This window comes from Ictalurus furcatus, chromosome 28, assembly GCF_023375685.1.
Source record: "Ictalurus furcatus strain D&B chromosome 28, Billie_1.0, whole genome shotgun sequence".
In the NCBI taxonomy this organism is placed as follows: Eukaryota; Metazoa; Chordata; class Actinopteri; order Siluriformes; family Ictaluridae; genus Ictalurus; species Ictalurus furcatus.
The window spans coordinates 1,301,029-1,325,453 of NC_071282.1; the positions used below are offsets into that span (position 1 = coordinate 1,301,029).

Below are 24,425 nucleotides of genomic sequence, written 5' to 3' on the forward strand. Positions count from 1 at the left end.
ACACATTTCAAACGACTGATAATTTGTCCAGGATGTTGTGCAATTTGTACTATTTTCTTATAGACACTTGCCATTGTGTGAAGCTCAACAACCTTTTGCCGCACATCACAGCTATATTCCTCGCTCTTACCCATTGTTATGAATGACTAAAGGGAATTCGGCCTACGTGTTACCTCAAATTTATACCCCTGTGAAACAGGAAGTCATGGTTGAACAATTTACTGTTCCTGGTCACCCAGGTGTACTTAAAAAAAAAAAAAAAATCAATGGGAATATACTTCAAATATATTTTTCTCATATGAATTCATAGGGGTGCCAGTAATTGTTGCACACCTATATTTAACAAAGGTTTTTTTTTTGTTAATAAACCTGTGTTTAAGCAACAAATTCTCAGTTATATACTTGATCATTATTTCAATCCTAACAGTGCTTTTGGCTCTGTACGTATTTAGTTTATTTATTCAACATTTTATACACAAGCGCACAATGGAGTTTCCAAACGCCGATAAAAAAAAATAAATAAACTACTGTTGGAAATGTTTTTCTTGCCCCCACGTGAAACATACGTGAAACCACGTGAGTCAAAAAAGCAGTTTTACCCTTTTATTAAAAACAAAAACAAACCTCTCAGAATCTGTGTACAAAAAGTAGACACACACACACACACACACACACACACACACACACACACACACACACACGCACACATTTCTTACATCAGGTCTTCATCTTCACCGTCACCAACATGAACTGGCCCTGAACTACTTCAGTTGGTTACACAGCGGGGAAACATGGAAAGAAAAAAAAAAACAGAAAGTCTTTGGACAGAGAGTCTGGAGTGGGACAGGTCGCAATGTTTAGACATACTGAGTAGAAATATGAAAACATACAATACTATTGCGATTACGGCGGTCCTTAACGATCAAATAATCACAGTATTGAGGAGTACTGAACACGCGACTCGAATATCCACGTTTACTGAATCTGGGTCCATGTAAATGAAGGTGAAAAAAACCCCCAAAAATTAAATGTACAGGATGTCTCTCCACTGAATTTTATGAATTCATGAACGCTAACATCATGTCGATGAAAAAAAAGAAAGAAAAAAACAATGAAACCAGTGAATATGAACAACTTTAAACAAGTACGTTTAAATACTGTAAATAAAGTCTTTCAAGACAAAACTGCTCTGATGTCATTGGAAATGCATTTCAAATTGCTTGCCATAAAATAAATAATAATAATTGAAACACCATCATCATCATCATCATCATCATCCAGAAAAAAAAAACAAAACAAAACAAAAAGAAAAACCTTCCTGCAAACAAAATATTTTTAAATAATGTTTTTGGACTTGATATATGTAAAGTGAGGATTTGCTTGTATTACATCTCAGAATTTTGACCTGATTTTAGCTCATGGCATGGTTTCAATTTTATTGTGATATTGTTTATATAAATTAGTATAATACATTTAAAGATTATTAGAAGTCATACGATATTTTATGTAGGAAATTTGATCAGATTCCGTGAGAACATTAAGCAGGGTGAATATCCTGATGTATCGTATCAACAACGGTTTAAAAAAAACGTATATTTTGGTCGAAATTCTCATTGAATACTCAATGTCAGACACTTCTACGTTGGCCGTTTAGTGAAAGAAATTTAGACCAATCACAGAGAGAGTGGTAACAGCCAGTAGCATCGCTCCGTCAACTCAAACCTGCCTAGCAACATCAGAATTTCCAGACTTTTTACAAATTTGAGCACATGATATCACCACGACAGCATAAAGACATTAGAGGTAATATATTTGTTAGCTAAGCTAACTAGTGCTGCATTTGTGTCGCTGGCTACTTTTGCTAACGTTTCTAAACTCTGAATTCGCACATCCAGCGTGTGATTGGCTGATTAAACGTAACCGCTGCTCCGCTGACTAATGCCTCAACCTCGACAACGCAGCGATTACATATGAAAAGGTTTTGGTTACTGAGAAACCGAAGAATACAATAACAACGCCACGGAGCAGTGAACGCACCACGGGGATGTCCAAGAGCCCGAAGATTAAACAAGTTACCCAATAAATAGGAAAAGGATCCAGTTTAAATGACTTGAGTCCAGGTAAAGTTTTCAATCTCTCACAACCCACAGACCCCCAAAATAATAAACCTGCCGACAAATAGGAATCACCATTTATTTAAAAAATAAAAAACCTAAACACAAAAGCACTCCCTGCTGAATCAAAAGAGTGGAGATCTGCAAGATCTGGAAGATCTCATGAGTCCTTAGATTGGCACCACTTCCTGTTTTCAGAGGTCAAATTTAAGAGGAAAAAAAAAAGAAAGTGGAAAAAAAGTCACTCTATTAAAATAAAATAAAAAAAAGGGAAAAAAAACTACCAAGAACAACAGTCGTCCATCTGATGCTTTGAGTTTCCCCAGCTCTGGTTTGTGAAGACTCTCAACCAATGAGGAGCCAGTATTTAGAGCCCGCCCAAACTCCCCTTTTTTTTTTTGAGCTGCCGTAACATGTGCAAACATCACTGGATCGGGTTCAGTTGATAAGTATGAATCACAACGTGTGTAAGTGTATAGTACAAATATAAATATACTCCATTGTAAAAACAGTGTGTGTGTGCAGACACTCGGTGTATCGAAGCTCTCGATGCTCGTGTGGGCAGGAAGTCAAAGTCATGACCTGGAAGTAGTTAATGCAGCTTGGAAGATTTGGAAAAAAGAAAAATCCCGGGTGTCCCAAATGCTAGTCTTTAAGCCTAGCGTTCTTACTAGAATTATAACGAAGCTAAGAGGTAACGTTAAATGTTAGCAAATTCATCAGTAAGTAGCATTAGCGCACTGCTGTGTTTAGGAGGCTGGCTAAGCTAACATCGCTAGTAATCGATGGCTAGCAAGACAGCATTCTAAAAACACTTGACATCTACATACACAACACCGATAACTTGGCTAAATTTATGCTAACTTTACAGACTTACATAAGCTTGCTTGCAGTGCATTATGGGATGCCACCAAGACTACACCATGTGACTGCTCAAAAGCAAAAAAGCATCAAGAAACATCACTAGAAGACATTCTACATTTGGGACGCGTCGTAAAATCGGTCAACATTCTAGTAAGAACGCTAGCGAGACTGGCGTTTGGGACAGACCCCAGATTTGAAGATGGGAAGTAGAAAGAGAGAGAGAAAGAAAGAGGGAGAGAACAAACAGTTAAATAAAGGAGATGACTTGAGCGAGTTGAAATCCCTACGCGACTGCGTCCCAAATGGCGTTCCAGTGTACTAATCCGAAAGGCAAACCAGTCAGTATAGTAGGGGGGCAAAAACTTTTGCTACCAGGCCTTTTGTCACAGATAAAGCGAAGATCAGATTTAGCAAAGGGAAGTGCACGATTTAGCTCAGAAATAAGTGTTTAGATGAACAAAATTCCTCTCAGAGGTTTGGACCAATCAGAGAGCACCTCTTCATTTTTCTGCATAGCAACAAGAAGCTGATTGGACGTTTCCTCGACTGCGCGGCCATCTTGTTTTCCCGTACCGCCTGCCTGCCTTTAACTTAACTGTGCGCTCTGTCCCAAATCGTGCGATATTAATCCAGCGAGATGCGGTTTAGGACGCAGAATTTAATTAATTAATTAATTTTTAAAACAGGATTTATGTGAGTGTCTCATTTAGTAAGAGAAGTGGAATATTTTGCTGCCGTTTAAATTAACAAATTTTTTTTAAAAGAGATCGCTTCACAAAAGGCTCACTGAGGAAAGAGTAATCGCCTCAGGTTAACAGCCAATGGCGTCGCTCGGTCAGATACCATCCCCATAGTGACATGGATCTGATTGGCTGGATTTTATAAAGCTTGCCATCTCACTTTCTTGGTTACTGGTTGTCTGATTGTTACTGCTGTTTGCTGTTAACTGGTTTCCTTTCACCCCATTACGCTAATAACGGATAACACAGTGAGATTTGGGACATGGCCTTTATAGTTTTTAACGTTTATGAACAGAGGTAATATAAAATCTGATTTAGGAAGGTAAGCGGACTAGTTAGCTGATCCGTAAAGCTTTACGTTAATGAGAGAGGGGGGGAGAGAGAGAGAGAGAGAGAGAGAGAGAGAGAGATTTCCACCACTCAAAGAGAGAGCCTGTAAACATCCAATGAGGCCGCTCTGTCTGATTAAATCTGCCTGGCAACAAGTAGCTGATTGGATTGTTAGCTCACTGTGGTGTTCTTTATTGTTTAAATTAAAACTAGTCAGCAAACGGATAAAGGAAAGGAAGAGAGCGCAAGGAGGATCCGAGAGAACGGTCCGTAAAGGATTCGAGTAGGTTTTGTTTTGTAAAAATAAAAGCAACGGCGAGCCGGAGGGAATGAAAATCTCGGGTCGCATCCTAAACCGAATAGAACGGTGTGAAACATTATATTGACATTTAAAGCAATTATTTTGACTGTTTAGTACAGAAGGATGCGGTTTGGGATGTAAATGTAAATCTTTAGCTAGCTGGCTAATGTACCATTTATTAACATGAAGGGTGACAGAGAGGAAGAGAGGGGGAGAGAGAGAGAGCGAGAGAACAGCACCATCATTCTGCTTGCAGTGCAGTGACTTGATTTAAAAAGCACCACGTTGGCAAATGAAGCCTGACGAGAAGATAAGAGAGAGAGAGAGAGAGAGAGAGAGAGAGAGAGAGAGAGAGAGAGAGAGAGAGGGGGGACGGGACTCCTTAATGCTCTGGCCCACAGTAAGGCTGGTTTGGTTCATCGGACACCAGAGCGAGACGGAGTCAGCACCACAAGCTCCAGAGTCGTAAACAAAAGTCTCGTTAACAACAAAAGAAAAATCTGTACATTAACAGCTACAAAAAAAAAATCCCTGCAGTATTGCTGTAGTGAAGTCTGAATGTCTGAGGTTGATTAAAAAACAAGACCAAAAGGTCAAAGGTCAGTGTGACCAGCCCATCAGATGGCTGACCCTGGCTCGCTCGGTCATGCGGCGGATCCTTCCGGAACGCGACGTGCCCAGATTGAGCGGGTCGGCGGCGGGAGCATCGTCCTCAGAGTCGTCGTTATAGACTACGGTCCGTCTCCCTTGGTTACGGGTGTTTACACGCCCCGCTTTTATCGTCCTCTGATTCGACCTTTGACCTCTGGCAGGGAGCTGAGGCTGTGGACTCGTTTCCTCTTCCTCCTCCACTTCCTCTTCTTCTTCTTCTTCTTCTTCCTCCTCTTCCAGCTCCTCCCCTTCTTCTACTTCTTCTTCTTCTTCACCCTCATGCTCCTGCTCTTCACCCTCTCCGTTTTCCTCATCTTCATCTTCGTCCTCATCCTCGTCCTCCTCGCTCCGGGTGGCTTGGACTTGCGTGTGTTCCCTGCGCGCGCGTTTGAGGCGCTCCGTCGCCTCCTCTTCTCTAACTCTTCTTTTCCGCTTGCCGTTAGCAGCAAAGCCGGCGGCAGCCATCTTGGTTTTGCGCGCCAGGGAGAGACGCGACGCTTTGCTGTAATCGTGATCCCCGCCCTCGGTGAAGCCGGCCATGTCGGCGTCGCTCGCTTCGCTCTCAGAGGAAGAGGACGATGAAGACGAGGAGGAGGAAGAGGACGACGACGAAGACGACGATGATGAAGATGATTCCGAGCTCTCAGAGTCCGAAGAGTCTCCTTGTCCCGGTTGTCTGCGTGACCTCCGACCTCCGTTAGTCAGCGGCCCGTTGCAGTGAGCGTCTGCACGCGCACACACACACACACACACACACACACGTTTACTTAAATAATATTAAGCGGAAACTAGAAAACACAAATTCTTCTGTATAAACGTTAAAACGTCTCCTAGTTTTAAAAAAATGCTACAACGTTTTACGCTGATAAATGTCACATTTGTTATTTGTCGTAGAATGTGGCACCTGCTCTCCTGCTCAGAGATCGGCTGCGTGTGACTCTGTTGCTCGACGGCTGACCCGACGATGAGGATGTCAACGCGGACTGTGAGGAAGATGAAGGCTGACTATCTTCATCATCGAGTGCGAGGTTCGAATCTGACCATGACAGGGAAATGCAGATTATACACACACATACACACACACACACCAAAACAACAGTGCAACATTGTGCTCACACACACACACACACCTTCAGGCGGCCGTCGTGAGTGGGTCCTGTTGGGCTGCTGGGGTGTTTTAGTTTTCTTCACTGACTTGGGCTTCCCTTTGGGGCTGCGTATACACACACACACACACACACACACACACACACACACAAACACTCTCTATTATTAACTCTACAGCCTATACATTAACTTTATATTAACAAAAACACATCACACTGTGCACATCTGTACACACGCTACCGATCAAAAGTTTAGGCACCCATTCTTTATTTTTCTCTCCACATGTAACACAAATGGAACTATGGGAATTATGTTGTGGAAAAAAAAATCCAAAATAAATCCATCAGCATCTTCAAAGTAGACGCGCTTCTCGCCGAGAATTTCCAGAAATGTATCCTTGGCGTTTTCTCGACGGATTTCTTGAGCAATTTCCCCGCGATGCTTTTTAAACGGTATTAAAGTACTACGCCCGACACTTATCGGCTGCTTTTCGGAATATCCCTCTCCAAATTGTCCGTTTAAAAAAAATAAATAATAATAAATAAATAAATATTTTTGTAAATAAAATGTTAGTTTTCTAATGAAAGAAACGAATACGTCGGAGCGATTATATTCTGTGTGTGTGTGTGTGTGTGTGTGTTACCTCTCTGGCATGGTGTTTTGTAGTCTCTTGCTGTAGCTGAGTCTCTGCTGGCAGCGTCTCTGGTTCTGGATGGCCACCTTGTAATCCGAGATGATGGAGATGATCTGGTGCTCAAAGAACGCAGACAAACTCAGAGTCATGCTGTAGATCTGTGGGGGGAAAATTCATCGTGGAATCATTCCATCATATATATATATATATATATATATATATATAAAATAGTATATAGAAAGTGTGTGTTTGTGTCTCTCTCCTACCCGGGACTTCTTGTTGGGTGTGTACGCTTTGGAGTTGCTGAAGATGAGCCGCACGTCTTTGGCGAACTCGATGGGATTCTCGTAATTCCCCCCCGACAGAGTCTCCATTACCGTGCCCAGGTCCATCGGTGTGTCTATGATGTCTCTGTAGTCCTGTACAGACACACACACACACACACACACACACACACACACACACACACACACACACACACAGACAGAGTGAATGAATAAGCCCTGCAGGTTGCACAAAGGCAGGAGAAAGGTATCTCGGGGTGATGGGGTCGGTTACCGGGTAGGTGAAGAGGTCTACGGGTTGGCGGAAGGGTTCGGAGTCGGGGCTGGCGATCATCCTCCTGAGCAGCTCTTTGCACTGACCGTACCAGGCTCGCACGTCCAGCACCACGCCCCGCTTCTGAGATGACCGACCGAGCCGGACCGGACCGCCGGAGGAAAAAGGAGCGTTTTATTCCCTACCCGTGCTTTACTAGCGTGATAAAATATACACAGTCCTGAAAGTAAGATTACCTTCTGTCCGGTTGACGTGCCCGGAGTGTCAGAGTCCACGTCGACGTCCTCCTAACACGCACACAGAGTTTAAGAAGTTTAACTCCACTAGGAGGCGCTGTGACGTACTCAGACTCTTTAGAAACAAAAACTGGTACATCAATGTGTCTTAAACAACACAGTGAGATACATCACTCAAAATCATCCCGCACTGCGTTTATTTTTCCTTCGACCCGATCCCAATCTCCACACACACACCTCACCTCTTCTTCAGCAGCACTGCTGAGCTCTGTTTTGATCTTATCGTATAGCTCCGAGATATCAGTACAGCTCTGATCCCTGCATGAACACACACTTATTTTAGAAAAAACAAACAAATCTACAACAACTTTCATCTGTGAGCGTGTGTGTGTGTGTGTGTGTGTGTGTGTGCACGCACTCCCCACCCAATAAAGCGCAGCAGGATGTCTGTGACTGCTTTCGCCGCCGTGACGATGGGGCTGTGCGGCTCGTTAAACGTTCTGGCGTTGTGCTCGATGTAACGGACCTCCCACATCAGTGCCGAAATCCTCCTGCAGACACAGAGTTAAACAAACAAACAAACAAACAAATAAATAAACATTTTAAAATGATGACCGCACGTTAAAAACAAGAGCAGCTGGAATGTGTTTTCTATTGATTTGAATCTTTATTCATTAGCTATTTCTCTGTGTGTGTGTATGTGTGTGTGTGTGTGTGTGTGTGTGTACCTGTAGAAGCGGTGTAATAGTCTCAGTCTGATGGTGCTGAGGTCAGTGGGATACGCCACCACAGTGCAGTACAGAGGATAATCCCTCAGGTCCACTGGACAGGAGAATGCCTTCGCTATGTCTACACACACACACACACACACACACACACACACACACACACACAGAATCATTTAAAGTGGACTTCCTATGTTAATTACATGAAAGATTTAGTATTCATGTTAGTATTATACTAGGCGTTGTACTACATATGCTCACTACATAGTACATGTCCAACAGGATGCCATTTGAGATCCATCCACACACAATAAATAAACAAACAAATAAATAAATAAACGAACGACTTTAATCCTGCTTTTGTCAGAAATAGTTACATGTAAGCGTTACTTCTTTTACGACAAATATTTTTGTTTATTCGAAGCACTTCAAGTGATCGGATGGTCATGTGGGCAAAGTTATTAATAGATAAATAAATAAAAACCTACAGAAACAGTCACATTTGTTATATGAAATGTGTGTGTGGGGGGTACCCATTGTGAACAGCTGGTCTATGGCGTTGATGACTCTCTCACACTCTTCGTCACGTGTGTGTGCGCCCCACTCTCCGTCCTGCGGTTGGTAGAGTAGCGACTGAAGCTCCGCCTCCGTTACCGGGACGCTGTCGCCGACCTCGTCGGGAAGCGGAGCTGGAGACCGTCAATCAAATAATAACCTCAGCTGATTATTCGGTTTTACTGGCAGTCGTATTCATGAAATGGATACATTTCTTTCCCCTCACACACACACACACACGTACACACACACACACACACACACACACACGTTAAAACTTGCCTTCATCAGGTATGGGCTCCATGTCCCAGGGGCTCATTTTCTCTCTCTCACTGTTGTCCCACCTGAAGGAAAACACAAAACAGAAACCCATATGAAGAATACTTAGAGCTGTGAGCAGCGACGACAGGGTGCCAAGCACCGACTGCGAGTTCAAGCCTAGCAGGTTTAAATTGCTCTCCCAGGATCATGGCACACACACACACACACACACACACACACACCTGACAGCGTAGCACTGGAAAAGGCTGTCTGGATACTCGTGCTGGTACGGCTGCTGACTCTCCACTGATCCAAACCACCAGGCGTCGTCTATAATACTTCTGAAACGCTGACCTACAATTCATACAATTTGCACACCTGACAAAACCATCCAAGAAAACATCTCACAACTCTCACATAAAGTCTGTAAAGCAACACACACACACACACGGGACTCTTACCCGGTTGCCAGTTGCGTTCTTTGGCCTCGTTGTAAAACTGTTGTAGCACCAGAAAATCAATGACATCAGGCATGTCATGATACCTACACAAGCAAACAAAGGGTTCCATTCCTGCGTCAGGGTGGAGTTCAGTACCACGTGATATAAACAGTAATATTGGGTTCTAGGAGCTGAAACTGATCTCAGTGTCCTGCTTCCACTTCTAGAACGTTATTAACCTTCACGTTCTCAATCCTAATGTAGATACGGATTTAAACACACGATGAAACTGACTAGTGGAACTGGACTGGACTTCTTCAGAGGTGTGTGTGTGTGTGTGTGTGTGTGCGTGCGTGTGTGCATGCGTGCATACTTCAAGCTGAAGGACTCGCCAGTCATCTTCCCTGAGAGCGGGTCCAAGAAGGCCAGTTTGAGGCAGCAGAGTGTGGGCGGCCCCACCTCATACTTTATACCCACCACCTTCACACACTCCTGATCCTAAAACATCACACACACACACCATCTACAGTAAGCAGACACTGCAATTCTGACGCACTACATATGTTTAAGGATGATAACTATAAATAGGAAAAAAATTCATATTAAATTATAACTGCTGGCAAATTGCAGTGATACAAGAGGAATAAAACACTTGGAGATGTGTGTGTGTGTGTGTGTGTTACCCTGAGGTCCAGTCTGTTCCAGGGCTGTTTCTGAGGGTTAATGCTGTAGGCTTTGGCACGACGCACCGCCCGGACATACGCCTGGTGACCCTGCCGGAAATAGATCAACTACAGAGAGAGAGCGAGAGAGAGAGAGACACACACAGAGAGAGAGAGAGAGAGAGAGTTTATTGGGTTGTTCATGTGTACTGGTTTTCATTAGTCCCTTAGTTCATGAGTGTGTGTGTGTGTGTGTATTTTACCTCGTCCCCCATCTGAGGTAGGAATGGAGATCTCCTGGGTATCGTCTCCATTATCCAGGGCGGGGGAAGCCATTCTTCACTCACTGGCTCACCAGCAGGAACAGTCTGCTCACACACACACACACACACACACACACACACACACACACACAGAGGAAATATTGATTCTACAATAAGAAAAAGGTTACAACAGTGAAAATGTCACAACATTTAACTAAGAAATTTCTTCCGCTGTAAAAAAAAAAAAAAAATATATATATATATATATATATATATATATATATATATATATATATATATATATATAATAATTATATATATATATATGTTAAAAACTGTAAAAATGACTGTACTCAGAACAATGTTAATTTAAAAAAAAAAATTTAGTTTTATTGCATGGATTGCAAATACATTTTTATTAATAATGTTCCCCTCTCCTTAATTTTGTGAGTTTTCAAATAAATTTCATTTAAAACCATCAATAAAAATATATATACTGACATAAACAGATATTTATAAACTAGCACAAACCAAACGTCAAGAACACACAATTATCTGTTGACGTATTTATACATCTCCAGAGAAATCGCCACTCGCCTTCTGTTTAGTTTGTTTGGGTTTCTTTTTCTTCTCCTCCTCATCCTCGTCTTCCTCCTTCTTCTTCTTCTTGCGACGCTCCTCCCCCTCTCTTCGCCCCTCCCCTTCGTCCTCTGAGCTGCTGCTCCCGGCGATACGAGCCGGCCTTCTGGTGAGTCGTTTGGGCGGCTGGAGGTTGATACCCGCGTCCGCCGTCCAATCGGAGTACTCGCTGGAGGAGTCACTAGAGGGGGGGGAGGGGGGTCAGTGTCAGTGTGTGGGCGGAGCTCTTTAGCTCTTTTAATGCCTTCATCTGATAATAATAATAATAATAATAATAATATTAATAATACTAGTTTTGTGGGCATGGCTTAAGATGTGATGTAAAGCAGATGGGTGGAGACATGCATTATGTGAACGGTATTAACATGTGATCTCAGCAGGTGGGCGGAGTCAGGGTGTGTGAAGTGAGCGGACCTTGAGCTGCTGGCGTTCTCCCACTGAGCGTCGCCTTCGGAGGACGCGTCGCTGTTCTCGTTCTGTTCCTCCTCGTGCTACACACACACACACACACACACACACACGAGAAATAAAGTTCCACCAGTAACTATCACGTTCCACTCATTAATAAATGTAAAAATGTAAATCGTTGACAGACTGCTGTGGTGTAAAAGGAATAGAACACTTAAGGATGTACAGCTTCAGGAAAACAATTCACAGAAATCAGGATCACGGTTGTACCTCTGCCTCGCTGTCTGACTCGCTGAGGCTGTCCTCACGCGTGTCCATCAGCGTACGCGCACGCCTCCTCTCCCGCGTCGACCGCGTATGATACGCGTGTCTCTTCTGCTGCTGTTTTCTCTGAGGTCTCCGCAGAGAGCGCCCCGAAACGTCGACCGGCTCTGTCTGCAGAGACAGAATTATTTATTTATTCATTCATTCATTTTAAAAACACGCCAAACTTAATAAGAAGGACGAAGGACGTGTAGAAGTGTGTAGAAGTGTGTGCGAGTGACTCACTCGAGTAGCGTGGGCAGGTTTTTTCTTCTTCTCCATGGTATAGAGAGCTCGCTCCAGTTCTCCTTTGGCCAGTCGACTCTCCTCCATTATCCTAAACACACACACACACACACACACACTTATAATTTCCTTCAAGCAACAAACAAAACAAAAACATGCTATTGAAGAAAAATGGCGCGGGAACTATTACTTGCTAAAGGGTTATCTCATGGTCTAACCCATCGCATATATAACTGTGTTTAGTTTTTGCTTTGAATCTCGAGGTGTAAAGTGGTTGTAAAGGTGTAAAGTACCGGAACACTCCTGAAGGGACTTCATTGACGACGACGCGGCGGCTCCACACCAGCAGGTCTCTCTCCGTGGCCATCTGACTGCGGGGGGCGTTGCCGTGCATCTGTCGAACCCCTTCCACCTGCCCGCTCCTGCGCAGGCCGACGTTAGGGGGCGACAGGACAGGGACAGGACCGCCGCCTTCTGCTTCACCACCTGATCAGATATACAGCGCAAGTCCCCGTGTTACTATAGAAACGAACACCTTCTGACCAACAGGAGCTGCGCCGTGGTGTGAAAGCTAAGGTTTTCATCTTCAAAGACTGATAAAATAACATTAAACTAAAACAAACAAACAAACAAACAAGCGAGCCGTGTTGGGTTATTTCCCGACCTGCAGCCGGGTTTCCTGAGCCGATTCTCCCGTCCTGCTGGTGCTGAAGTTGCCGGATCAAATTGTCCAGCGGGCTCTCTTCCTGACCCTCCTCCGCCGTCTGCTGGCCAATCACCTGCTCCACCACCTCTCCGTCACCTAGGAGACGGTAAAACGGTCTTAATGCGTTCTTTTTTTGAAGCTTAGAGCAAAACAAAACAAACTAAAAAAAAATCACACACACGCAAACTCTCACGTTTCATTTCTTTTCTATTCGTTACGATAAAAATCTCGTGAGCGTGTACCGTTAGCCATGTAGCCCAGCTGAGGCACCAGCTGCTCCTCGTTGCAGTTCTCTCGGCCGGGTACGAGGCGCTGGAAGCTCGGAGGGTGCGGGTTCCCGTCCACGTCCACGAGGAATGGTGGCGGCATGAGGTGCGGCGCCTGCTGCGTCTGCTCGTCCAGGACGTAGTTATTGGAATCCCGGATCAACGGACGGAAATCCGTGTGGAAGAACATCTGATCTGGGATCTAGGAAGGAGCGAGGAGTGTTTACTCCCTTGCTCCTTAACTCGAGCACGAGCACACACACACACCCACGTGCAAACACAGGAGCTCTCACCTTCTCGTAGGGTCGGCTGCAGCCGAAGCCGAAGATGAGCAGATGCCCGTGCGAGTCCGTGCAGGCAAAGTGCTGACCGTCAGCCGAGAACTTGCAGTCGAACACCGCCCCGTGACCCTGACCTTCGATCTGAGAGAGACACAGAGAGAGAGATGTAACTTAGTAATTAAGATCACGGTACTGAGTTAGAGGAACAGTTCTGAGGTTAAACAGGATTATATAAGAATCACATTTATAGAAAGAAAGAAAAAAAAATGACTCAAGAACAAAGCTGCCTTAAAATGCTGCCTACGTAGCAGACCTACTTTACACGTCAAAGGCATAAAGGTCTTAATCTCGTACGCCAAATGAAACAGTACGGGCACGTCAGGCTGGTGAGAACTTCTCGCTCACCATGTTGAAGAAGTTGCGTATTTTGTTGCCTCTGCTGAGGTCCCAGATGTAGATGTTGCCGTCGTGGCCGGCCGACAGCATGATGCGCCAGTCGAAGGGGTGGGGCTCCAGGACAAAGACCTCATCGTCGTGACCCTGTAGGCGACCAATCAAAGCACAGGATCAAGAAAACATCCTTGTTTCTATACTGGTATTAACAATGCACACACACACACACACACACACACACACACACACACACACACACACACCGAGAGCACGTGTAGCAGCTGGCCGTTTGTGGAGCTCCAGACTTTGAGGAGTAAGTTGGAGACAGCGGTGACGACCGATCGGTCACCGCGGTCCCATGCTACCATGGTAACCACCAGCTTGGTGGTCTTGTCCTCCCCTGATGCGGCGGAGCTCCTGTAACGCGCGCACGCGCACACACACACACACCGTCAGCCGAATATTTAACACCAATTGAGCCATACATGACCAGTAGGTAGCACTAAAACATAAAAAAAAAATGTCCCTTGCGCTAAATGTCACGCAGACGTGGAGTCTCACCCAGGCAGTCTGGTGCTCATGTCCAGCACCACGCTCTTCCACTCCAGCTGCTGGTAGTGCCAGATGCGCGCTGTTCCGTCCCGACTGCCGCTCACAAAGCGGAGACTGACGGAGCACAAACACGGCACGAGTAAGTGTAAATCGGCGAATGAGCCACAGGACACACGGTCACAATACAGAAAGAAGAGGAAGGCAGAGGAATCTCACCTGTCGCTGTTGTTGGAGAACTGCACAGCAATCACTTTATCCTGGAAACGAAGGAGCAGGTAACAAAACCGTCAGGTACTTTATAACCAGAAGATCAAATTATAATGTGACGGATGGGAGTGGGCCGGGCTTCTTCAGTTCAAGGAAGGGGAGGGCAGTCTTAGAAAAGGAGGTATGGTCTCTGGGCTGAAAAGTTCTAGGAAAGGACTCGTGGTCTCTAATGGTCAGTCCTAGAAAAAGAAGTGTGGTCTCTGTGCCTGTCAATCTTAGGATAAGAGGCGTGGCCTCTGTGCTGGTCAGATCTAGTGAAGGAGGTGTGGCCGAGGTTCCTCTTACCGTGTGCGAGTCCAGGTCCGACAACTTCACAGGAGTCTCAGCGCCCAGGTAATACACCCTGATCACATGATCCGTCCCTCCAGTGGCAAGAAACATCCCACCTGTGTGAGGTCAAAGGTTAGGAGATGAATGTACTGAATTAAACTACTGACCAGGTTAAAGTGTCTGGTTTATGTCTTGTGTGTGTGTGTGTGTGTGTGTGTGTGTGTGTGTGTGTGTGTGTGTGTTCTCACCGGTACTGAAGGAGCAGCAGGATATTTGAACCCCAGGACGAGAACGCTCGGCGAACTTCACTGGCTTTTCGCTGTACACACACACACACACTCACTCACTTGTGTAACTTTCCACTACAATGCAGCGAGACAGAAACAGAAACAAACACACACACGCACATGCACACGCACTTACGAGAATTTCATGCTGAGGCTGTTCCACTGCCAGAAGCAGACCATGCCGTCGGCTCCTGTGGAGGCCAGATAGCGCGTAGAACCGAAAGAGAATGGAGAGAACTGCAGACCCCAGAAAACACCAATCAGAACACAGTTCTCAAATATTTACATTGTGTTTAATTACTCTCTCTCACACACACACACACACACACACACACACCTGTATGGAGGTGATGGAGGCGGTGTGTGCCTGTAGGACAGTGATGGGTGCGCAGGTTCGGAGGCACCACACTCGGATCACCTTGTCACAGCTGGCCGAAGCCAGGAGCGTGTTCTCGTAATTCACCGCCATGTCGGAGATCTCGGCCGCATGACCGCGCAGCGTCGTCAAGAGACGCCCGTTATCCGTCGCCCAGATCTTCACCAGGCAGTCGTCTGAACCCTGACACACACACACAGACACAGAATTCACTACAAAACCCTGAAGGAGACAGGGAAGTACTATTAAACACAAAATATCTAGAGCCTAAACACACACACACACACTCTTTTTACCGTAAAGATGCGGCGGCCCGTTCGGTCGAAGGCCACGCAGTACACCGAAGACAGGTGTCCCAGAATCCTCCTGTGCATCTTCATGTGCTGGTAGGTGCAGGACGGGAGGGCGTGTCCAAAGCGGGCCACCCCGGTTGCCTGGCGACCGCCCATGATTGACACTACGGAGGGAGAGGAAGGGTTTCAGCACCAGTAGCTTCGAACTTACCGTAAGAGGTTAGCAACATGGTACACTCTTTAAGCACACAGTGTGCGTGTGTGTGTGTGTGAGACAGTGGGTGGGGCTTACCGATATTTGGCGGCTTGGGGAAGTTGATTGGCGGTTCGGGGGGCCGCCCCCTGTGCAGAGCAGCTACAGCAGAACCTGTCCATACTGTGTGAGAAGAACCTGAGAGGAGGGAAAAAAGAGGGGTGAAGATAAAAGAGAAAAAATGACAAAAGAAAAAGTATTTTGTGTGTGTGTGTGTGTGTGTGTGTGTCTCACTCTTGGCAGTACGCAGTAGAGACTGGCGGCCGCTCCCCAGCAGACTGCGGAGTCCGGGGACACTCGGAGGGATGTGTGTGTCCACCAACGGACACAACTGCTCACACACACGCAAGAGGTAATCTGCTGGGACGTGCTGATTCAGTGCCACCTACACACACACACACACACACAATAATATAATACACTACCATGAAGCCTGTGCGACAGTGCTGATGATGACCTGTAACTGGTCGTCAGGTGTTGGTTAGCTGTAAGGTCAGCGAGAACAGGAAGGAACTCCTTCTGTAGTGTAACTATAAACGGATAAAAACGAGACGTGTCGTACTGTAACCAATCATAGGTTGTAACCGTGTCCGAGTCGCAGCGGCGTGAGAGGAATAAAACACGCCCTGGGACGCTTCTTCTGGATGGCTGAGAACAGCGACGGGTTTTGACGGCTTTGTCGATCGGACGGAGACGAGATCAGAGAGACGTCACTACACGCGGGGGTTGAGTTTTAACCGTCAGGACTGTCTGATCTCAGATACACTATTAATAACAGACGGAAGTACAACTTTAACACGAGGTGTTCTATACAACGCTTCACGCTACACAGTACTGAGCCTCGAACACACACATCACAGTATACACACACCCACATTACAGTATACACACATTACACACACACACACACACACACACATCATACACGCACCACAGTACACACACACACACACACACACACACACACATCACAGTATACACACACAAAGTATAGGCACACACTACATACAAACACACACAGTATACACACTAGTCACTCACACATGACAGTATATATATATATATATATATATATATAAACATAAACAATACACACACGGGCTTGTTACACTCGCTTCCCGACCCTCATCTACTCACGAACCCTAATCTGATTGGCCGCGGTGTTTGAGTGACGCCACAACCCACCAATCCCGCTTCGTTGTGGTTGGGCCTCGCGCTAAGCCCCGCCCCCTTCACCGAAGCCGCACAAAGACTCGCGTTTCAAAACCAAAATATCATTAAATTTCCTAAACACACGTCGAAAAAGTTCTAATCAAACATCTCACACCAGCAGCAGCGCGGATCAGTTACCTCACACCACGCCACTGTGTGTGAAATAATACTGCATAAATATAAATAAACCCCAGAGTAAACAGCAGCGGTGTGTAAGAGAGAGAGAGTGTGTGTGAGAGTGAGAGTGAGAGAGAGAGAGAGAGAGACGGTGTGATGGAGCTGGTTTTATTTTCTCACCCAATCCTGGAAGTTTCTCTTGTACCGTTTTCCGTCCCAGCTCCAGCGCTCCGGGATGATCTGAAACACGGGGGTTATCACACACGCGCGCGCGCACACACACACACACACACACACACACACACACACACACACACACACCTAGTGTGAGTGAGGAGTAAAAACCGAGTGTTTCCATCCAGAGAGAAAGCCCCATGAGCTGCTGATGTTCCAGGAGAGAGCTCTCACTCACCTCGAACTCCTCCAGCTCCTCCCGCAGAGTCTGGGGGAGAACAGCGGGTTAGCTTAGCTTAGCATCCACACTCACCCTTCAGCACTAATCACACGCTCTTTAATTATTTATTTGCTTGTTTGTTTGTTTACCTGTGCTGATTTTTGGCACGGTCCAGACTGAAGAAATCTGACAATCAGGAAATAGAGTTCTGCAAACAACAAGAAGTTAAGCCTTGGGTTAGCCTAGCTTAGCTTAGCCTAGCCTAGCTTAGCTTAGCATCCGAAGCTTAAAAAAGAAGAAAGCTTAAAGTGTAATATGTGTCAGCGGTTTAAGAGAATAGAAAGTGGACGTGTAGTGTTATTAAGACGCGCACCGGCTTCGAGCTGTGAACACGGTTCCGACGCCATGGCCCCGATTCGGGCGCGTTAGCTTCAGGTAGCCTGAGGTTACTCGGCTCTTTTCGGCTGGTTTTTTTTTTTTTTTTTTTTTTTTGCTACAGCGGCCCTTGTTGAATTGTTCCTTCGCGTTTTTCTTCTTCTCCCCTCTCAAAGCTGCAGCGTCGTCTAGCGGCTAATGCTGGTTCTGCGTGTCATTACCGCTCTCCGCCGCTAGATAGCGGGAAAGCGGAGGAAATATAATATAACAATTCGCGACTGGAGTAAAGTTGGTGTGACGTTAGACGTTCGATATGCGATATTCTAACTTCTATAGCATTTGAAGGGAATGACTTATAGTCATATAACCAACTGGATAGTGTTCATCTAGGTGTCAGGTATGATGCACGCCTCGTAGATTTTTGATATTTAACAAAATAAGCTATTAAATCATATATAAATATTGCCATGTATTTTATTACTGCATGGGCTCATACACAAAGTATACCATAATTTAAAGCTCAATAGCATTTGAAGGGAATATATATATATATATAGCCAAAATAAATAAATAATAATAATAAAGAATTAAAACAAACGTTAAAATGGAGTATTTTGAGTAAAGCTTTTCTGTTTGTCTTTCGGAGATAGTATTCCTCTTACACCAGTGCGATTTGTGACCGATTACAGTATTTTGAAAAAAAATGTAGGCTATTAATGAACACACATCACGCTTTTTAAGCGTTTATGGTTACAGATCTTGTGTGAGACTCGAGTCTTCAGGACAGAGGAGTTTACACGGTCCTGTATCTCGACTAGGGCTGCAACTAATAATTATTTTGATGACCGATTCATCTGCCGATTATTTCTTCGATTAATCGATTAGTTGGGTATTAAAAGGCCCGTTTTTATTTTCTGTATTTATTTTTTTTGGGGGAAAAAAAGCCAAACAACATATTTGATAAAAATTAATATTTTAGTTAGAGCTCTTACTTTTTATTGTGCGCTGTTTGATTGACGCGCATGCATGGACTTGCGCTCGTGCAGTGAAGTTTAATGGAGACTCGCTCGCTGTCAGGACGAGACTTTGTGTAAAATGGAAATACTGGCGTGAGTTTCTAACATTTACAGATAAGGACATGTCCTGATTCACTGTCTTTACATTTTTCTTTTGCAGACACAGAATCCAAAGGATGGCCAGCGAACGAGACTGCACGTAAACCTGCAGTCATTGCAAGCTCCAATAGGCCTCCAATTCTCTCTCTCAGAATAGTGTATTGTGACATATTTCATTAGTATATCGATATTACATCATCATCTTGCCCAGTCCTAGTTAGCAGGGTCTACACTATTACTGATACTCAACTTCAAACCAGAATACGGCCAACTGTTGTGTTCATGTAACTTATTCACTGACTACATGTATTTATTAAACATTAAGATAAGATACGATAAAATTGATTGATTCCCCACACTGGGGAAATTCCCTCATTTCAGCAGCTCAATTACACGCAACAGATATACGAAAAATACACATTAAATAGAAACAGAATAGAAAACTGCCTAAAAAATATAATATGAATAGAAAAATAAGAATAAGAGTAATAATAATAGTAATGTATACACTATGAACACCTCATTTTACAGTATGTGCAGGTGAATAAGAATATATACAGATAAGTAACAAATGGAATATTGGACGGGTCACAGTAGAGGGTGAACAACAAAGAGTAATAAATGAATAAATATACATAGTGCAGAATATTATGAACGTGAGAGATCTGCTTCATACTGGAAGTGTAGCTACCCTCTTCATCTTATGCGTTGTATGTGCATTTCCAACAAAAAATGTATTTTTTGTATATTTAGACACCGGAATTATACATTATTTCCGGTTCAATCACACAAGCCTAAAAGTGTTATTTTAATAAGGGACACTGAAAACATTTGCACTCTATCTGGTGTCCAAGTATTAATATTGTGTCATAACATCACCACAGATGCTGCCTTTGTTGATTCATCATCAAATATCACTTTGTCGCCTTATGATTTAAAATCGTAAAAGCCTGACGTTTACAGCCCTAGTGGCATTGTATTCTCAGCCATCTTTCTTCATTCCTCATTAGTCACAGGCTCACAGAGAGAGGAAGATGATACCAGCACGAAGCTCCAAGAACGATGGCAGAGAAATAGCAAGAAATATAGAACCAAATTTGAGCGTCTCCTCAAAGATCTTGAACTGGAGAGCCTAGGAAATGGGAAACTTTTCCTGTGCACAAAGAGTGATTACGTGATAGGAAGTGGAGCTGATGGAACACGAGTATATATTGGAATGAGGGATGACGGTACTGAGGTAGCAGTTAAACGAATGATCAAGGCTGAACATCAAAAGCTGAAAGATGAGACGAGAATACTGCGAGATCCAAAGCTGGAGCACAAGAACATCGTCAAATATCTAGATTTGACTGAAGACCAGGATTTTGATTACCTCTGTCTCCAACTCTGTGAGTATAATTTTGAAGAATACAAGAAAGATCTGGACCAGGATACTTTGAAGAAAGTGACACAGGAAGTGCTTATTGGATTGCAAGCCCTCCACAATGCTGGTATCATCCACCGAGATATAAAACCCAGCAATATTTTAATTGGTATTTATTTATTTTTGCACCTAATCAGTTACTTTTATTGAGATTTTCATCACACCAAACTCACCAAACTACTCACTACTAACTGCTCAGCTCATGATTACCGTAAAACATGGTGTATAAGGCCAAATCAACTTTATGATTAACAGATGTGGAAGGAAACACGAGATTGGCAGACTTCGGTGTAAGCCGCATGCTAAACCAAGGTACAAACACGGTGCACACCTTAAGCGCTGATACTCCAGGCTGGGAGGCAATGGAGATCCTGAACAGGAAAGCAGATTCAACGTGTAGATACAAAACAAGCACCGACATTCAGGTTAGTCTCATAAGCCTTTATGTGTCACACAACGAACATGAAAAAAATAATAAAAATGAAACGATACTTGCATTATTGATCTGCAAAGCCATCTTTCCAGCACTAAATACTAAACTGCCTCAAATGAATATAGAATTTACAAATGTGTTTATTTTATGGTTAAATGAACACAGTTACTGAATTTAAAAAAAATACACCTGTGGTTGAAGGTGGCTGGAATGTTGGCGTATTACATCCTCTCTGGCGGTAATCATCCATTTGGCACCGGTTCTGAAATAGAGGAAAATATTCGGAAAGGAAATTACCAACTGGATAAAATAACTGATGTGGAAGCAAAAGATCTCATTGAGAAAATGATTGCACGTGAACCACAGACCAGACTGAGTGTCAAAGAGGCTGTAGAGCATCCTTATTTCTCTGACGATAAACGGTAGGATTGAAAAGATTATACTACTACGTCAAACATGATCTTGAAAGGTAGAATAGTTGAAAATGTGCTACATGTAAGACGAAACGTACAACCATCTGTCATCGAGTTCATTCCTCTCTTTCCAAAGGGGGTGGAATTCGTGTCGAAACTGACCAATCACAGGAGTGAAGACATGAAAAAGTTTGCTCCTTATCCCCACCCTCAAAGTGACAGATACCAATTCGACTCGTGAAAGCAAAGACGTCCAATTAAATGATACCCAAACACGCATTCCACTCCACTTGTGGCTTGTTTCTTATGTGCAGTGACTTGTTATGCTCTCAAGTTTGGAGTTTGCACACGTGAAAGTATTTTTGTCATTGTGCACTGTATCCTTGACACTATATGTCTGTCCTTTTTTTTTTTGCTTTGCATCTTTTGCTTTCTTCATCTGTCTCTCTGTTTTTCCAGCTCTGACATTTGACTCTTTAAGCCTCTTTTCTCCTTTCCTGCCTGGGAATCAAGGGGATCCCTTGATATACTTTAATCACACATTAATTGTGCTTTACATGGGCACACAGTAAATATTTGTAACCTTCTAGCATTTTGCAGTGTATTTACTAGAAGAAAAGGAGAATGGATAAGTGGACATGTATCCTATTGTTCATATAAATTATGACAGGTCAAAAAACACCAAACAATTCGCAAAAAGAAATCAACAAATGATTGTGTAGGAATCCTCGAGAGGCTGTAACTCATAGTAATATTTTACATTTGTTCCCATCTAGGAGAGATACATTTTTGAGGATTGTCGGAGACAAGGAACCCGTCCAGAATTACAGCAATGCTACCCCTCAACTTCTTGAAGCTGTGAGAGAATACACAAAGTTTTCTGTAGTCAGACGACCGACAGCAGCTTAATAAAGTCGAGGAATGTGTAAAAGACATTAGACGGTGGATGCTTATTAACTTACTCTTACTTAGAGCGAGTGTAGCTAGAAGTAATCTTTCTGATCTCACAGTAACTCTGGATGTTCTTTCTGTTTCATCATGTGCAGCAGTAAAAGACCTTGGTGTGATTATTGACTCCAGTCTATCATTTGATGCTCATGTAGATAATATTACTAGGATAGCCTTCTTTCATCTCAGAAATATTGCTAAGATAAGAAATATATTGTCACTACATGATGCAGAAATTTTAGTTCATGCTTTCATCACCTCTAGACTAGATTATTGTAATGTCTTACTGTCTGGATGTTCCAGTAGGAACATAAACAAACTCCAGTTAGTCCAGAATGCAGCTGCTAGAGTCCTAACTAGTACCAGAAGATACGCCCACATCACCCCGATCTTATCAACACTGGATTTGCTCCCGGTGAAATCTCGCATTGGGAAACACTGGAAAACATATAAAAATTTAGGCAGCACATTCATCTTTATAGAATTGATTCTGGCCCCCAGGGAGAGAGGCAGTGGGTCCCACCGCTCAATATCTTGCTTCAGATTAGATAACAGGGGCTGATAATTAGCTAGGTATAGATCCTTATAACTATGTGTAACCCACACCCCAAGATACTTGAATTTCTTTAGACTAATTTTGAAAGGGAATGAGTCTAGGGGTACCTGGCCTGCCCCCTCACCAACAGGCATCAGTTCACTTTTTTGAATATTGACCTTATAGCCCGATATTCTGCCAAAAGCCTCGAGCAGGACGATTAGTTTAGGGAGACTCTCAAGGGGCTGTGAAATGAATAATAGTATATCGTCCACATACAGAGAAACTTTATGCTCTGTTCCCGCACGCTGGATCCCCCTAATGTCAGTATTCTGTCTTAGCGCCACAGCAAGTGGCTCCATTACAATGGCAAATAGCAGTGGCGACAGAGGACATCCCTGTCTTGTACCCCGCTGGAGCTCGAAGTTGGTGGACAAATTATTATTAGTACGAAGCAGTCCTCGGAGACGTATATAGAAGCTTGACCAATGATATGAACCTAGGACCAAATCTAAACCTCTCCAGTGCACTGAAAAGATAGCTCCACTCCACCTGGTCAAATGCCTTTTCAGCGTCAAGTGAAAGCACTACTTCTGGGGTACCAGGTGGAGAGGGGCTATAAAGGATATTGAAAAGGCGTCTGATGTTGAAAAAAGAGTAACGATTCCTAATAAAACCTGTTTGGTCCGGCGATATAATGGATGGAAGAACCCCCTCCAAGCGACGTGCCAAAGTGTTAGCAAGGATCTTAACATCGGTATTTAGGTAAGAAATTGGACGGTAAGAGCTGCACTCAAGAGGGCTCTTGTCTTTCTTAAGGAGTAAGGAGATAACTGCTTCACGTATAGTAGATGGCAGGGTTCTCAAGGAGAACGACTCTTTGAAAACCGACAATAACAAAGGGGAGAGTTGACTGGAAAACTTTTTATAGAAATTGGTTGGATAACCATCCGGTCCTGGGGACTTGCCGCTTTGCATAGAGCCAATTGCTGATGCTATCTCCCCAACCGAGAGGTCCTCCTCCAACCCTGCGGCCTCCCCTGGATCTAAGGACGGAACATGCAGGGTCTTAAAAAAGTCTTCCAATACAGAAGGGTCTACAGATGGGCCGGAGCTGTATAGTGACATATAAAAAGCTTGAAAACTGGAGTTAATTTTATGACTATCTGTACATTTTGAGCTCTGCTCGTCATATATTTCAGAGATGGTCAGATTAACAGTTCTCTGTCTTAGCTGGTGAGCGAGAATCCATCCAGCATTTTCCCCATGCTCATAAAACCCGTATTGTGATTTGGAGATAAGATACTCAGCCTGCTTCGTCGATAAAAGGTCAAACTCTGTCTGCAGTGACAAACACCTCTTCATAGAATCTGCAGAAGGTAGCTGGCTATGTGCCCTATCCAGCTCAAGAATCTCTTCCGCCAGTTCTTTAAGTCGAGCAGTGCTCACTCTCCTCTGGTTAGCACAGTATGAGATGAC

The 24,425-nt window shown here is 44.0% G+C and overlaps 2 protein-coding genes across 6 annotated transcripts; one reads left to right on the forward strand and one right to left on the reverse strand.

The window, feature by feature from the left end:
* Positions 1 to 590: 590 nt before the first annotated feature.
* On the reverse strand, positions 591 to 18,343 carry brwd3 (bromodomain and WD repeat domain containing 3). Of its 3 annotated transcripts, none has more exons than XM_053617735.1 (40): positions 18,078 to 18,343; positions 17,854 to 17,912; positions 17,723 to 17,752; positions 17,491 to 17,550; positions 16,216 to 16,366; positions 16,021 to 16,119; positions 15,732 to 15,892; positions 15,397 to 15,618; positions 15,196 to 15,296; positions 15,021 to 15,091; positions 14,788 to 14,888; positions 14,452 to 14,492; positions 14,245 to 14,349; positions 13,947 to 14,100; positions 13,696 to 13,830; positions 13,303 to 13,431; positions 12,986 to 13,211; positions 12,702 to 12,839; positions 12,331 to 12,523; positions 12,038 to 12,128; positions 11,759 to 11,923; positions 11,495 to 11,571; positions 11,039 to 11,261; positions 10,442 to 10,546; positions 10,200 to 10,307; positions 9,890 to 10,014; positions 9,538 to 9,620; positions 9,319 to 9,430; positions 9,098 to 9,159; positions 8,794 to 8,949; positions 8,264 to 8,384; positions 7,961 to 8,086; positions 7,778 to 7,853; positions 7,536 to 7,586; positions 7,300 to 7,422; positions 7,008 to 7,160; positions 6,751 to 6,899; positions 6,131 to 6,213; positions 5,905 to 6,036; positions 591 to 5,725 (listed from the first exon to the last, which is right to left on the reverse strand). In XM_053617735.1, exons 1-40 carry the CDS (start codon positions 18,109 to 18,111, stop codon positions 4,950 to 4,952), a joined length of 5,307 nt encoding a protein of 1,768 aa, XP_053473710.1. In that variant the 5' UTR covers positions 18,112 to 18,343; the 3' UTR covers positions 591 to 4,949. The 3 variants fall into 3 exon arrangements, with proteins under 3 accessions (XP_053473710.1, XP_053473711.1, XP_053473712.1); XM_053617736.1 differs by lacking the exon at positions 18,078 to 18,343 and adding an exon at positions 16,544 to 16,746 and having other exon boundaries at positions 17,854 to 17,898; XM_053617737.1 differs by lacking the exons at positions 17,491 to 17,550; positions 17,723 to 17,752; positions 17,854 to 17,912; positions 18,078 to 18,343 and adding exons at positions 16,544 to 16,746; positions 17,123 to 17,398.
* LOC128603372 (serine/threonine-protein kinase/endoribonuclease IRE1-like) lies at positions 17,619 to 22,530 on the forward strand. Of its 3 annotated transcripts, none has more exons than XM_053617738.1 (6): positions 17,619 to 17,769; positions 19,256 to 19,290; positions 20,205 to 20,726; positions 20,873 to 21,042; positions 21,252 to 21,472; positions 22,240 to 22,530. In XM_053617738.1, the coding sequence occupies exons 1-6, from the start codon at positions 17,696 to 17,698 to the stop codon at positions 22,370 to 22,372; spliced, it is 1,155 nt and encodes a 384-aa protein (XP_053473713.1). In that variant the 5' UTR covers positions 17,619 to 17,695; the 3' UTR covers positions 22,373 to 22,530. The 3 variants fall into 3 exon arrangements, with proteins under 3 accessions (XP_053473713.1, XP_053473714.1, XP_053473715.1); XM_053617739.1 differs by lacking the exon at positions 17,619 to 17,769 and adding an exon at positions 18,352 to 18,476; XM_053617740.1 differs by lacking the exons at positions 17,619 to 17,769; positions 19,256 to 19,290 and adding an exon at positions 19,361 to 19,904.
* The last annotated feature ends 1,895 nt before the right edge of the window (positions 22,531 to 24,425 follow it).

Coding starts and splice junctions, on each gene's coding strand:
- LOC128603372 (XM_053617738.1), top strand. CDS start 17,696: ATGTTCCAGGAGAGAGCTCTCACTCACCTCGAACTCCTCCAGCTCCTC. Junction 17,770..19,255: donor AGTCTGGGGGAGAACAGCGG/GTTAGCTTAGCT, acceptor TTTCTTTTGCAG/ACACAGAATCCAAAGGATGG. Junction 21,473..22,239: donor TATTTCTCTGACGATAAACG/GTAGGATTGAAA, acceptor GTTCCCATCTAG/GAGAGATACATTTTTGAGGA.
- brwd3 (XM_053617735.1), bottom strand. CDS start 18,111: ATGGCGTCGGAACCGTGTTCACAGCTCGAAGCCG. Junction 10,547..11,038: donor CCAAACAAACTAAACAGAAG/GCGAGTGGCGAT, acceptor GTGTGTGAGCAG/ACTGTTCCTGCTGGTGAGCC. Junction 10,015..10,199: donor GGAACAGACTGGACCTCAGG/GTAACACACACA, acceptor GTGATGTTTTAG/GATCAGGAGTGTGTGAAGGT.